Source organism: Brachyhypopomus gauderio, chromosome 2, assembly GCF_052324685.1.
Source record: "Brachyhypopomus gauderio isolate BG-103 chromosome 2, BGAUD_0.2, whole genome shotgun sequence".
Taxonomy (NCBI): domain Eukaryota; kingdom Metazoa; phylum Chordata; class Actinopteri; order Gymnotiformes; family Hypopomidae; genus Brachyhypopomus; species Brachyhypopomus gauderio.
The window spans coordinates 25,341,405-25,354,261 of record NC_135212.1 but is presented as its reverse complement, the minus strand read 5'-3'; the positions used below and the strand labels follow the sequence as shown (position 1 = coordinate 25,354,261).

Below are 12,857 nucleotides of genomic sequence, written 5' to 3'. Positions count from 1 at the left end.
TTTGTCCTCCGCATTTACCCATCTGTGCAATTAGAACACACACACACACACACACACACACACACACACACACACACACACACACACACACACACACACACTAGTGATTACTAGGGGGCTGTGGTGCACACGTGCCCAGAGCGGAGGGCAGCCCTAGCCTGGCACCCAGGGAGCAGTTGGGGTTAGGTGCCTTGCTCAAGGGCACCTCAGTCATCAGTCATGGCCTCAGGCCTGGGAATCCCTACCACAGGACCATGACTGCCCCAGTCATGAAAGGTATACAAATAAAGATTATTATTATTATTATTATTATTATTATTATTATTATTATTATTATTATTATTATTATTATACAATTTTACAACAGCAACAAAATCTTACTCAGATCATCAGTCGCAGTCGTATATGCTCCAAAACTGCAGGTGGCGCTGTAACGCTGATGGGCTGATTTGTCGCCTTTGGGTTCTTCTGTGTGTTCCCGATCGTACATAGAAGCTGAAGATAAGTAGTAAATAAGGTTTTTTTTAAGGTGTTCGTATTTTGAACTTGAACGCCATGTCATACAACTACGTTGTAACAGCGCAGAAACCCACGGCAGTCAACGCCTGCATAACTGGTGGGTTAACAACACACGGCGTGTTTTTTAGTCGATGTCCGTCCCGCAAGTGCCGTTACCTCACGGCTCCCGCGCTGGGCCTGTTGTGCTAGCATGTAGCTAGGTAGCTAGCTTTAGCTAAGCTAACAAGCTAACTAGAATCATGTAACTATATTTGGACTCCTGCATGCTCAGCTTTTTTTTTTGCGTGGTTGGGGATTTTTATGCTCCTTTTGAAATCTGCGGGCACCGTAAACAATTTAAAATTGGATTAGCTTAAATTCCAGCTAGCTAGCCAGCGTTAGCTAATATGGTGGTCGAGTTTCCCCACTGCAGCTGGGTTTTCTGATGCAGTCTCGGCTGTTAATAATAATAATAATAATTAATATCGAATTTAACGGTAGCTAGGTAGCTAAAATTAATGTTACGTTCATAACTATGTTGTCTGGTATTTTGGTATCTGGGGGGTTTGTGGCAGAAAGCTGCTGTGTAGTAATGTGATAACACCAACGTTTCGTGATTGTGGAAGATCACCAACGCAGCTCGGTGTTGATGTAGCTGCCTGGCTCGCCTTCTGCCAAGTCACCATTTTTGAGAGCGTCTCACCCATATTATTTATTTTCTAGCCGGTTCCGTAGCTGGCTAGGTTAGATGCTCATGAACAGCTGCCCAGTTCACCAGTGACCTTAGTCACATGTGGCTTCCTCTGCCCCTACACAACCACTCCAAATCCAAACGTCTGATATTTAAAGTATGCAAGCTGCACACATTTATGTTCTAGAAACTTACAATTAGACATTTTTGCAGAATTGAACAAGTAAGCTTTATTATGCATGTGTATTGTGATAATGTAAATCGTAGTCCATGCATCTTTTTGGGCAGCTTACTGGAACTGTTGGTAGTCATGATATAAATGCTTGTTGTGTGGGTCTGAGTAGTAGATGCCATTTTTGATGTAACTGTTCAATAATGTGCACAAATACAATTATCTTTGATCTTCTACTTCTGTGTGTACAGGGCATTTCACGTCTGCGGAGGACCTGAACCTGCTTATAGCAAAGAACACACGACTCGAGATCTATGTGGTCACTGCCGAGGGACTGCGACCTGTCAAAGAGGTCGGCATGTATGGCAAGATTGCCGTTATGGAGTTATTCAGGCCTAAGGTGGGTTACGAAACCATATGTCTTTTTTTTTTTCTGCTAGCGTGAGTCGCGACATGGATGACAGTGACTTTAGTTTGATTTTTATTGTTTAATTTATTGTTTTGTTGATCGTGTTTTTTAAGGGAGAGAGTAAGGACCTGCTGTTCATTTTAACTGCTAAGTATAACGCCTGCATCCTTGAGTACAAACAGAATGGAGACAGCATTGACATCATCACTCGTGCACATGGCAATGTCCAGGTATTACTGCAAACCACACCTGAACGTTTAAATGGAGCTTTCACTGCAAATGGCAGGCATTACTTTTCTGCAACGGTTTTTTTCCCCATTCGTCCAGGATCGAATTGGGCGTCCATCAGAGACCGGCATTATCGGCATTGTGGATCCCGAGTGCCGCATGATTGGCTTGCGGCTTTATGACGGTCTCTTTAAAGTCATCCCATTGGATCGAGACAACCGTGAACTTAAGGCCTTTAACATTCGATTGGAGGAGCTGCAGGTTATAGATGTGCACTTCCTTTATGGCTGCCAGGCCCCCACTGTCTGTTTTATATACCAGGTACACTGAATGTCACATTGAATCATTGTATTGCCTTAGTCTGTTTGTGTTGACTGATTTACCCCTTCTGTAAGAGAAGAATAACTGTGCTTTCACTTCTATTTAGAGTTATAGTTTAATTTGTTCGCTTCTATTAAATAAATAACTTTTTTAATATTGTAGATTTGGTTAATAATTCAAAAGCGTTAAAAACAAAAAAACATTTGTTTTATTTGTTTAATGTTTGGACCTGAATCTATTTCCGCTCAAGGTTAAATCTTAAGTTTCCATGACTGGGTGACTACCTTTTTATATTTTATTTTATTTATTAATTTTTTGATATTGTTTTTATTGTTAGTTTTGTTCTTGCAGTCCTGTCTAATCCAAACAAACATGACAGGCAGACAGCACAGACGTGGCTGTAGGTGAAATGTTCATGTTGGCATGTTCTTCTCTTTCGGTTAGGATCCTCAGGGCAGGCATGTGAAGACATATGAGGTCTCTCTGAAGGAGAAGGAGTTCAACAAGGGCCCTTGGAAGCAGGAGAATGTGGAAGCAGAGGCCTCTATGGTCATTCCAGGTGAGCTGAACTGGTATAGGAACCAGGCATGGGCACGACCTACATGATGTGTGGTTGAACATCATTCACAGACAAATGATATATATTACCCGCATGTGTGTCACTGCATACATGTGCGTCACTACATGTGCGTCACTGCATGTGTGTGTTCCTTGCAGTTCCTGAGCCATTTGGTGGTGCCATTATTATTGGCCAAGAGTCCATTACGTATCACAATGGAGACAAATACCTGGCAATTGCCCCTCCAACAATCAAGGTAATTTGTTAGAACTCTTAAACAATTTCTGGTGAAATTGCTATGAAATTGCTGTTTTTGGCTTGAGTAACTGTGGCCTGTTTCTTTTTTCATTATAAATTTGTAGCAAAGCACAATTGTGTGTCATAACCGTGTGGACCCAAATGGTTCTCGGTATCTGCTGGGTGACATGGATGGAAGGCTCTTCATGTTGCTGTTGGAAAAAGAGGAACTGATGGATGGATCCATGGTACTTAAAGACCTGCGAGTGGAACTGCTGGGAGAGGTGCGTGTGCATGTGTGTGTGTGTGTGTGAGAGAGAGGGAGGGGAGAGATGTTTGTAACGGGGAGGGAGAAACATAGATTGAAATGCTAAACTACTTGCTGATCATTGTGTTTGTTCCTGACTCCTTCAGACCTCCATCGCTGAATGTCTCACGTACCTGGATAACGGAGTGGTGTTTGTAGGCTCTAGGCTTGGGGATTCTCAACTGGTGAAGGTCAGTCACTTTTAATAGCTCCGCTAACCTTGTTCTACCACTTTGAGCCAAACTCTAAATTGTCTCTAATATCTCTCTCGCTCTCTCTTTCTCTCTCTCTGTAGCTCAACGTGGACAGTAACGAGCAGGGCTCCTATGTAGCAGTCATGGAGACGTTTACTAACCTCGGCCCCATAGTGGACATGTGTGTAGTGGATTTAGAGAGACAAGGTCAAGGCCAGGTGAGCTGGTCCAGCAGTATACTTGCTCTCTCCACTTTACTCTGCATGTTGATATTGACTAGAAACATACATAAGCTCACTTCTATTTATTGCATGTCCTTTTGTGCCAAAGATCGTTCATGCTTTTTTGATGATGATTTTTCTGGTGTTGACTGTGTGCTTGCAACTGCAGCTGGTCACTTGCTCCGGGGCGTTTAAAGAGGGTTCTCTAAGAATCATCCGTAATGGCATCGGAATTCATGAACACGCCAGTATCGACTTGCCCGGCATCAAAGGTCCGTTTCACTTGAGGGTTCTTTGCCTTAATCGCTGACTTGTCAAAGGTAGCTACTTTGGGAGCTGTGCGTATGAACTTTTCCATTTTTATATAAATAACTACACCTCAGGTTTTATGAACATTTGAAATGAGCCATGCAGCAGATGGTGTGCTGAATTCTTGCTCCATATCTCCATCAGAATCGACAATTCTTTGATATTTCACAGCTACTTTTTGAAAGGTGACAGTGGTCCCAGTTGTCATAAAATTGATCAAACTGCCATATCTGAAAGCTTCCTTCAGGGCTTATAGGCTTTAAACACTGGGGACTGACGGTTCGAATGTGCAGTCTTGAATTATTAAACCGGCGTTCCTACTCTCTCGCTCCCTCACGCTGTGCGTATAGGGCTGTGGCCTCTTCGCTCAGAGGCGGGCAGAGAGACCGACGACATGCTGGTGCTTTCCTTCGTTGGCCAGACCAGGTTAGGCTTATACCGAGACCGCAATGCCGGTCTCATGCGTTGGGTGTGTCAGGGCTTTGCGGGCTGCTGCAGCATGTTAACGGTCTGGGTGTATGTACCACTCAGGGTTCTGATGCTGAGTGGAGAGGAGGTGGAGGAGACAGAACTTCCGGGCTTCGTGGATAACCAGCAGACGTTCTTCTGTGGAAACGTGGCTCACCAACAACTAATTCAGGTCTTCCGCTCTCCACCTCTCCTTTTATGCAGGATTACGCCAATGCAGGATTACGAGCACATTTACATGTAACCCGAGCCTGTTTATTCCTAATGGTCTGGCGTTTTATTTTAATCTCAACAATCTTTCTAAGGCTTTGAATTAATCAAGTAATTAAGTAATTAAATGGGTTGTGTCTTGGGTGTTCAGATAACTTCAGGTTCAGTGCGGCTGGTTACTCAGGACAGCAAGGCTCTGGTGAGTGAGTGGAAAGAGCCTCAGGGTAGGAACATCAGCGTGGCCGCTTGCAACTCCACCCAAGTGGTGTTGGCCGTGGGCCGAGTGCTCTACTACCTGCAGATCCTCGCCGGAGAGCTCAAACAGATCAGGTACGCGGAGTGGCGTGGGGTCGGGGAGGGGTCGGCACCGGGAGGAGCTAATGCCAGTGGAGTCCCCCTGTCTGACCCTGTTTGTGCACAGCTCCACGGAGATGGAGCACGAGGTGGCCTGCCTGGACATCACCCCACTGGGGGAGAGTGGGGGAGAGTCCGGCCTGTGCGCCGTGGGCCTGTGGACAGACATCTCGGCCCGGGTGCTACGTTTGCCCTGCTTTAGCCCCCTGCATAAGGAGATGCTGGGAGGAGGTGAGAGTAACACCAAGCTCCAGGGGAAGGAGGAGCCGTTCTGTTCTGTACAGCAAAGTCGCTATTGGCTGAGCGGGATAACGGGGGCGGGGTTGGGGAATATTACATAACTGCTGGCAGGTTTACATTCTCATGGGCTTGTTCAGAAGCACCAGGATGTCGTGCTGGGTTTAATGGCTGAGTAACTGGCTGTGTCCCTCTTCGCCTCTGCCTCTCAGAGATCATTCCACGTTCCATCCTGATGACCACGTTCGAGGGCAGCCACTACCTGCTGTGTGCTCTGGGAGACGGAGCACTCTTCTACTTTGGCCTGGATCTCCAGACAGGTTGGAGAAACATCACGCTGTTCACACTTCACTGACCTGGTTAACGAGCTAGAGCTGGAACCTGGCTGGAACGGATAGCTTGGCTTTGTAGTTAGGCTGCAAACTATTACACTGGTTATAGAAAGTGTAACACTTTTTTTGGGGGAGTTGTGCAAGCTAAAATAAGTGAACGCAATAGTACTTTTTTTATTGCTGTTTTTTAATCCGTTTTGGAAATTTTCAATCAGGCATGGTTTTAAATTTTCCTATATACACAGGGCTGTGACAATATATACAGACCTAATTCTGAGCTCAACCATGATCTTCACCTGTATGTAACTGGCAGAAATATTTCTGTTCAGCAGTAGTCCGCAAACATAGAGGGGATTCACTGTTCTTGAAATAACCCATTTCCATTCTACATAATGGCATACATGTATGAGTTATAGAGAATATATTTGTATTCAGTCTGCATAAATACTATTTTTTAAAACTAGGTCTCTTATTACTGCGTGCAGCCTAAGCTGTGGAGAGCCTGTAAAAACTAATTCTGTCTTGAACACTCATGTGTGAAGACATCGTTGTTGACGTGAGGACGTTGCCAGGAGCCGGGGCATGGTGCACCCCGACACACCAGAGCAGGGCATGGTGTAGCTCGACCGCTGTAACACATTTTGTAATACACTGAAGACCAAAGAAACACTGCAGGCAGTCTTATCTCAGATGTTGATTTGGAAATGAATGCCAATTTTCAGTTTCTTGTGGCACTGTGCCAAACCTCTCCTCAAGAAACACGCTGTGCAGTCAGGTAAAGTTTGGAATACTGGAATACATATTATCTGTGATATTTTTACATTTTGAAACTGTGCTGTGTTTGGTTCCTGCAGTATCCCATTGCATAGTGTTTTACAGCTTGAGCATATTTTGATTATCAGTAGCAAAAGGTCTTTTTTTGTAATTGGGGTTAAATAGAATGGAAAAATAGACATAAGAAACTAGATTTAAATAGGCTTTTGAGTTATGTATTACAGAAATAGGAACATTTTAAATTCATATGTATTGTGTAAAGGCAGTCTGGCTAATTTGATCATGTGCTGCTGTTTCCATGGAGGACCATGTCCTGCATATTAGCTTCAAATGAAAGAGCTGACAGCAGACTGGGAAATAGCCTGTAAGGACCCGTCTCAAAGCCTGTCTTTTAATTTAGCCATATATGAATATGTAATACCGTGGCATTCTCCATCTGATTGAGGCTCAAATCAGGATGGGGTTGTATGAGGAGTGCCAGCACCATCCCTGTACCGTCCAGCTGTTAAGAGAAAAATAACAAACACACACACAAAAAAAGATGACACCCAGCAGGCGGAAGTCTGGAGACTTTTAATTATAAGCATGACAACATTTGCATGTTGTCTGCATTTGAACAGATGGTTTACATGGTGCAAACAAATGTGATATTTACTAAGCTGCCAGATGTTTGGGGTTTTTTTTTTTCTTGTTTTTTTGTTTTTTTTTTCCTTCCTTGTGCGAGCCACATGTGAGTGAACTAGTGCTGTTCCCTGACGGCGTGCGTGGTTTGGCCCGTAGGCGTGCTGAGTGAGCGTAAGAAGGTGACCCTGGGCACCCAGCCCACCGTGCTGCGCACCTTCCGCTCCCTCTCCACCTCCAACGTCTTCGCCTGCTCCGACAGACCCACTGTCATCTACTCCAGCAACCACAAGCTCGTCTTCTCCAACGTCAACCTCAAGGAGGTCAACTACATGTGCCCGCTCAACTCGGAGGGCTACCCCGACAGGTGTGTGCGCACCTGTGTGCCGCTGAAACGCTGAAGTGCAGACAATTCTGTGTATTGCTGAAGGAGACCTTTGACCCAGCGGCTGTCTGTGTTTGAACAGATAGCAGGCCCGCTGAAACGAGTCACAGTGGGGTGGCCTGGAGGTGTTCCTCAGAAAATAAAACTGAGTTTGTTTGTTTTATGAAATGTTTGTCCAAGAATGTCTTCACATGGTCTGTTTTATCTGGCAGCTTGGCACTGGCCAATAACAGTACTTTGACCATCGGCACCATCGATGAAATACAAAAACTCCACATTCGCACTGTGCCTCTCTATGAATCACCCAAGTAAGTCTCACAACACTAATGGAGCTGCTGTTATTTCTCAGTATCTGTTTTTATTTACTTTGTTTTTCCTTCGGTGGCATAGCTTCAAACGCCACAGAATTGGCTGTGAATCTATTAATGGAGAACACAGCAAATGACTGTTTAGTAGGTGCACTCTAATTTCAAAGTCTTGATAGTGGTACTAAAGACCAGCCTGCAAGATGCACTAATTTCTAATTGGTGCTTTAAGCATAAATTAGTCAAGGGATAAATAAGAGGAGAAATTAAACAGCTTCTGCAAATGGGCTTTGAATGTAAATGTTGCCCATCGGTTCTCGTTCTGAGAGCTCCTCTATCGGTTCTCCGCTCCGGCAGACGTGCCCTCATTCTCTCGCTCTCTCTCTCTCTCTCTCTCTCTCTCTCTCCTCCTCTTTCTCCAGGAGGATCTGCTACCAGGAGGTGTCCGAGTGCTTCGGCGTCCTGTCCAGCCGGGTCGAGATGCAGGACTCCAGTGGCACCACCGCCCCCGTACGCCCCAGCGCCAGCACCCAGGTACGCCCCGCTCCGCCCCTCCCCACCTCCACCCAGGCGTCCCCAACCACCGTCTCCCTCTCAGGACCTCCATTTTGTCCCCCTCCCCAGGCCCTGTCCAGCAGCGTGAGCTCCAGCAAGCTGTTTCCCAGCAGCACCTCCCCCCATGAGACCTCCTTCGGAGAGGAGGTGGAGGTTCACAGCCTGCTCGTGGTCGACCAGAACACTTTCGAAGGTGTGGGTCTTTTCTCACTCCACCCTCGCGCCCTCACGCCTCGTGTAAAGCGTGGGGCACTCGGTATGTGCCGCGCTGGCTGAGCAGAAAAACGACCTTTCCATTCTGCCTGCTGCCTCCCCCACACAGTTCTCCACGCCCACCAGTTCCTGCCCAGTGAATATGCACTGAGCCTCGTGTCCTGCAGGCTGGGCAAGGACCCCACGGTCTACTTCATCGTGGGCACCGCCATGGTCTACCCCGAGGAGGCGGAGCCTAAACAGGGACGCATCATTGTCTTCCACTACACGGACAGTAAGGACAGATGGTCTCACGTCATGCATCCATGCAGTCTGTTCTTTTGATTTCGAGCGTCTGTTCTTGAGAGGCTGATGATCTGATGGTGAGACACATCCCCCTGTCTCTAGGTAAACTCCAGACAGTGGCTGAAAAGGAGGTCAAGGGAGCTGTGTACTCCATGGTGGAGTTCAATGGCAAATTATTGGCGAGCATTAATAGCACCGTGAGTGTCCTGTGTTGTTTTTTTTTTATGTGCATTTCTTTGGTTTTCACACAGACTGCTTGAATGAATACATTTCATGTTCGTGACAGGGCCATATTTTTTGCCGTGTGTGTGTGTAGGTGCGCCTGTACGAGTGGACCGCGGAGAAAGAACTGAGGACAGAGTGCAACCATTATAACAACATAATGGCTCTGTATCTCAAGACCAAAGGGGACTTCATCCTGGTGGGGGACCTAATGAGATCTGTCCTGCTGCTGATGTACAAACCCATGGAGGGCAACTTTGAAGAGGTGAGGGCTTCCCAGCTGTGCTTTTGTTCAGCGCTCCTGAATGTGGAGCGTGTTAAAGAGAAGAGCGACACCATGGGTGTTGACCTCCATTTGTCCAGGCTTTCATTCCTTCGTGTCCTTGACTCCGAAATGGCCTTTCTCATTTCTTTTGTCCAGATTGCTCGGGACTTCAATCCTAACTGGATGAGTGCCGTGGAGATTTTGGATGATGATAACTTCCTTGGAGCAGAGAACGCTTTTAACCTTTTTGTCTGTCAGAAAGACAGGTAAGAGTAGAAGGTCCTGACAGCGCCTTAAAGGTCTTGAATATGGCGGCAAGAGGTTTTTGCCCTGCTCTGTCACACCTGGGGGCAACTTGTGTACAGATTGCAGATGAGCTTGAATTCAGTATGCCAAGGGCACAGGGTACCTTGAAACTGCCCTCCAAGATGCCTTGAAACTGCCCTCTTTGACTCTGAGTCACAGTTCCAGTTATCTAGATCATAGATTTGAACTCATAACCTCTACTACATCAGTGGATTCACACAAACTACAAACGCAAAAATATTCTCATCTACTAAAGGTGGGCACAGCAGAAAAAGTTTGGTAACCACTGCATTAAGGGAAGAGTTATTGAAGTATAAGTATGAAGAGTTATTTTGAGTTATTTTCTGCTAGTTAGACATTGTAAACAGTGTTGGGACCTGTACAGCACTGTGGCCAGGACACTCCTTTACAGCGCAGGCACTCCTTTACAGCACAGTAGTGGTGTGTTCTACACAGGCTGCCACTCAGGTTGTGTAATGTATAGCAGCCTATAGTTGGAGAGGAGCCCCGTGGTTTGTGGCTAATCTGCACACTTTGGGTAGATCGATCCCTGCCGCCTTTTGACTGACTGCAATGGAAGCTGCAGAAATTACAATCTAATTAGCCGCTTTCGTTGAAGTGTGAAAAGTACTAAAAAGTAACTTCAGGTTTAATACACTTAAAGCTGATAATCCTAACCTTATTGCGTCTCTCTCTCTCTCTCTCTCAGTGCTGCCACCACTGATGAGGAAAGACAGCATTTGCAGGAGGTGGGTGTGTTCCACTTAGGCGAGTTCGTAAATGTGTTCTGTCACGGTTCCCTGGTGCTCCAGAACCTGGGAGAGAGTTCCACACCCACCCAGGGCTCTGTGCTCTTTGGCACAGTCAACGGGATGATTGGTAAGAAAACTCCCACCCCTTTCTCTGGAACTTACTCTTGCTCTGTATAAGTAGGCGAAAAAGATTTTTTTTTTTACAGTTTTAAAAATGTCCAAAATTCTGGATTCAGGTTATGAATAAGGTTCTAAATCGGAAATGTTTCTCTGAGCCTTTGACAAATTCTGTGACGAAGGTCTGCGTGCGCTCGTTCGTTTCAGGACTGGTGACGTCTCTGTCGGAGGGCTGGTACAGCTTGCTCATGGACTTGCAGAATAGGCTGAACAAGGTCATCAAGAGCGTGGGCAAGATCGAACACAGCTTATATCCTTCTGCACAAACGTGCGCCGGCACCTGTTTGAGGTTTGAGTGCGCTAGGTTTGTTTTTCTGTGGCGTAGTTGGGTTTGGTCTGGAGTTAAACGCCCTTAACTGAGACCACCTGGAGGTCCTTCAACACGGAGCGTAAGACCGAGCAGGCTACGGGCTTCATCGATGGAGACCTCATCGAGAGCTTCTTGGATCTGGGCCGCGCTAAAATGCAGGAGGTGGTGAGCACACTACAGGTATCCCCAACGCCTTGTGATGTTTCACTCTTGTTTTTGCTCCAGTCGCATCATGCCTTCTGGAAATTCAGCGGCCGACGGACGCATGCATTCTGCTGCAAGCTGTGTTGACGCTGCCTTCCTCCGTGTGTGTGTGTGTGTGTGTGTGTGTGCGCGCGCGCACGCTCTGCAGATCGACGACGGCAGCGGCATGAAGCGTGAGGCCACGGTGGACGAAGTGATTAAGATAGTAGAGGAGCTCACCAGGATCCACTAACCCTTCTGCCCCAAGCGCGTTGTACATAGATTTAAATACCCTGACGGGTGTGTGAGAGCGTGAGTATGAGCGTGAGTGTGTGTCTGTGTCTCTGTGGTTTTTCTTTTCCATGTGTTTCACTCCTTAAGGCAGAGCTGCAGTTTCCTTCCCTCTACAGAGACTCCTGCTCCAAAATAAGCCCATGCACACGCACACGCACGCACATCCCTGCAGTGGTGAGCACTTTGGAGTCTGGGAGTGCGATTGTATGTGTGTAATTTAAATTCTGACATTTTTTTCTTCTTTGTGAAGATGTGCGCGCGCGTCCGTGTGTGTGTGTGTGTGTGTGTGTGTGAGAGAGAGAGAGACGGAGAGGGAGAAGGGAGGGCTGTGAGTTGTTCTGATGCACTTGCTGCATTGCTAGGAACATGTGGCTAGGTGTTCTCACGAGCACTGATCTGGGGACAGAAGGAGCCTGATCACAAGATGTGGGGGGAGGGGGAAGATCAGTAGACATGTACTAGTGACACATTTTGTCTGTGTGTTTTCCCACTTTTTTCTTTAAATAAAGCTTGCTTCCGTAGCCTGTTCTGGTTTCAGATTGTTTTTAGGTGCATGTGTTATAAAGATGAATGTTTGTCTTCATGACTTACTATAAACAGAACTTAAATAAAAAATTGCTGTTCCCAGTATGTGAATTAATAGCAATTACTCTCCACAGTAGTTATTAACTTGATTTTTAGGGAATTCATTCTATCCATGTATTTTGTGGCCAGGCCACCTAGAGGGTTGTTTTCAAAATGCTGTTGAGAGTGCCTGGTGTGTGAAGTGAGTGTGCGTGTAGTAGAGGGGGGTGCACACAGCATTTGGTGCTAAACAACACGAGTGACGGTGGTAAGAGCCACACGTCTTGCTGCTTATAAAGAGCAATTGTTTAGGTAATTGATTGATTGATCAATTATACAGCTGGACAAGAATGGATTGCTCTGATCTAGGCTGGATTATAATTACATTATTGATCTAGCTAATGATGCTCTCCATTATAAGCAAGGTTGGCTATGAAGGTTTAGTCACATTTTATCATGTTAGCTCCATCTGTGTTAGCATGAACATTTTATGCTGTGAATGGTGGGCCAGCAAAGCTAAGATGACACACGTCTTGTAAGTGAAGGCTGGGGATGGGGTTACAAAATGCAAACATGGGTAATGTGCAAATGCAGAGGTGCGCTATGCTTCACCTCAAAGTGCTTCTCGTACTGCCAGCAGAGGGCAGCAGTATTTCTAGACAAATATTGTATTGTATTTGTTTAGATGCTCTTAATTGCTTTGTCTGAGCCCACTAAAGATTTATTTAGGTTCAGAGTATGCAGAGTATGCCAGTAAAAAGGATGCAATACATACATAAAAAGAAACAAGTTGCATTATTGAGGGTTTGGGCAGCATATTCACAACCAGTCTGTAATAACTTTGTTTCAGTATTTTGAAAAAAATAAGTATTGTGTATTTGGAAATAATATTTTAGCTG

At 45.9% G+C, this 12,857-nt stretch overlaps 1 protein-coding gene across 1 annotated transcript; it reads left to right on the top strand.

Moving 5' to 3' along the window:
• Nucleotides 1-455: 455 nt before the first annotated feature.
• Nucleotides 456-12,022, top strand: ddb1 (damage-specific DNA binding protein 1). The gene is made up of 27 exons (XM_076992390.1): nt 456-616; nt 1,613-1,761; nt 1,884-2,000; nt 2,098-2,319; nt 2,764-2,878; nt 3,037-3,134; nt 3,241-3,399; nt 3,530-3,613; nt 3,718-3,834; nt 4,007-4,109; nt 4,497-4,572; nt 4,678-4,786; nt 4,976-5,154; nt 5,246-5,409; nt 5,628-5,735; nt 7,302-7,509; nt 7,740-7,835; nt 8,255-8,366; nt 8,457-8,580; nt 8,710-8,874; nt 8,988-9,082; nt 9,202-9,372; nt 9,529-9,638; nt 10,388-10,557; nt 10,755-10,854; nt 10,971-11,097; nt 11,270-12,022. Exons 1-27 carry the CDS (start codon nt 556-558, stop codon nt 11,351-11,353), a joined length of 3,423 nt encoding a protein of 1,140 aa, XP_076848505.1. The 5' UTR covers nt 456-555; the 3' UTR covers nt 11,354-12,022.
• The last annotated feature ends 835 nt before the right edge of the window (nt 12,023-12,857 follow it).

What these genes read in the sequence shown, in the direction of transcription:
- ddb1 (XM_076992390.1), top strand. Translation starts at nt 556, where the DNA reads ATGTCATACAACTACGTTGTAACAGCGCAGAAACCCACGGCAGTCAAC. An exon ending in GGGATTCTCAACTGGTGAAG is followed by an intron (nt 3,614 to 3,717) that starts GTCAGTCACTTT and finishes CTCTCTCTGTAG; the next exon opens with CTCAACGTGGACAGTAACGA. An exon ending in TCGGAGGGCTACCCCGACAG is followed by an intron (nt 7,510 to 7,739) that starts GTGTGTGCGCAC and finishes TTTATCTGGCAG; the next exon opens with CTTGGCACTGGCCAATAACA.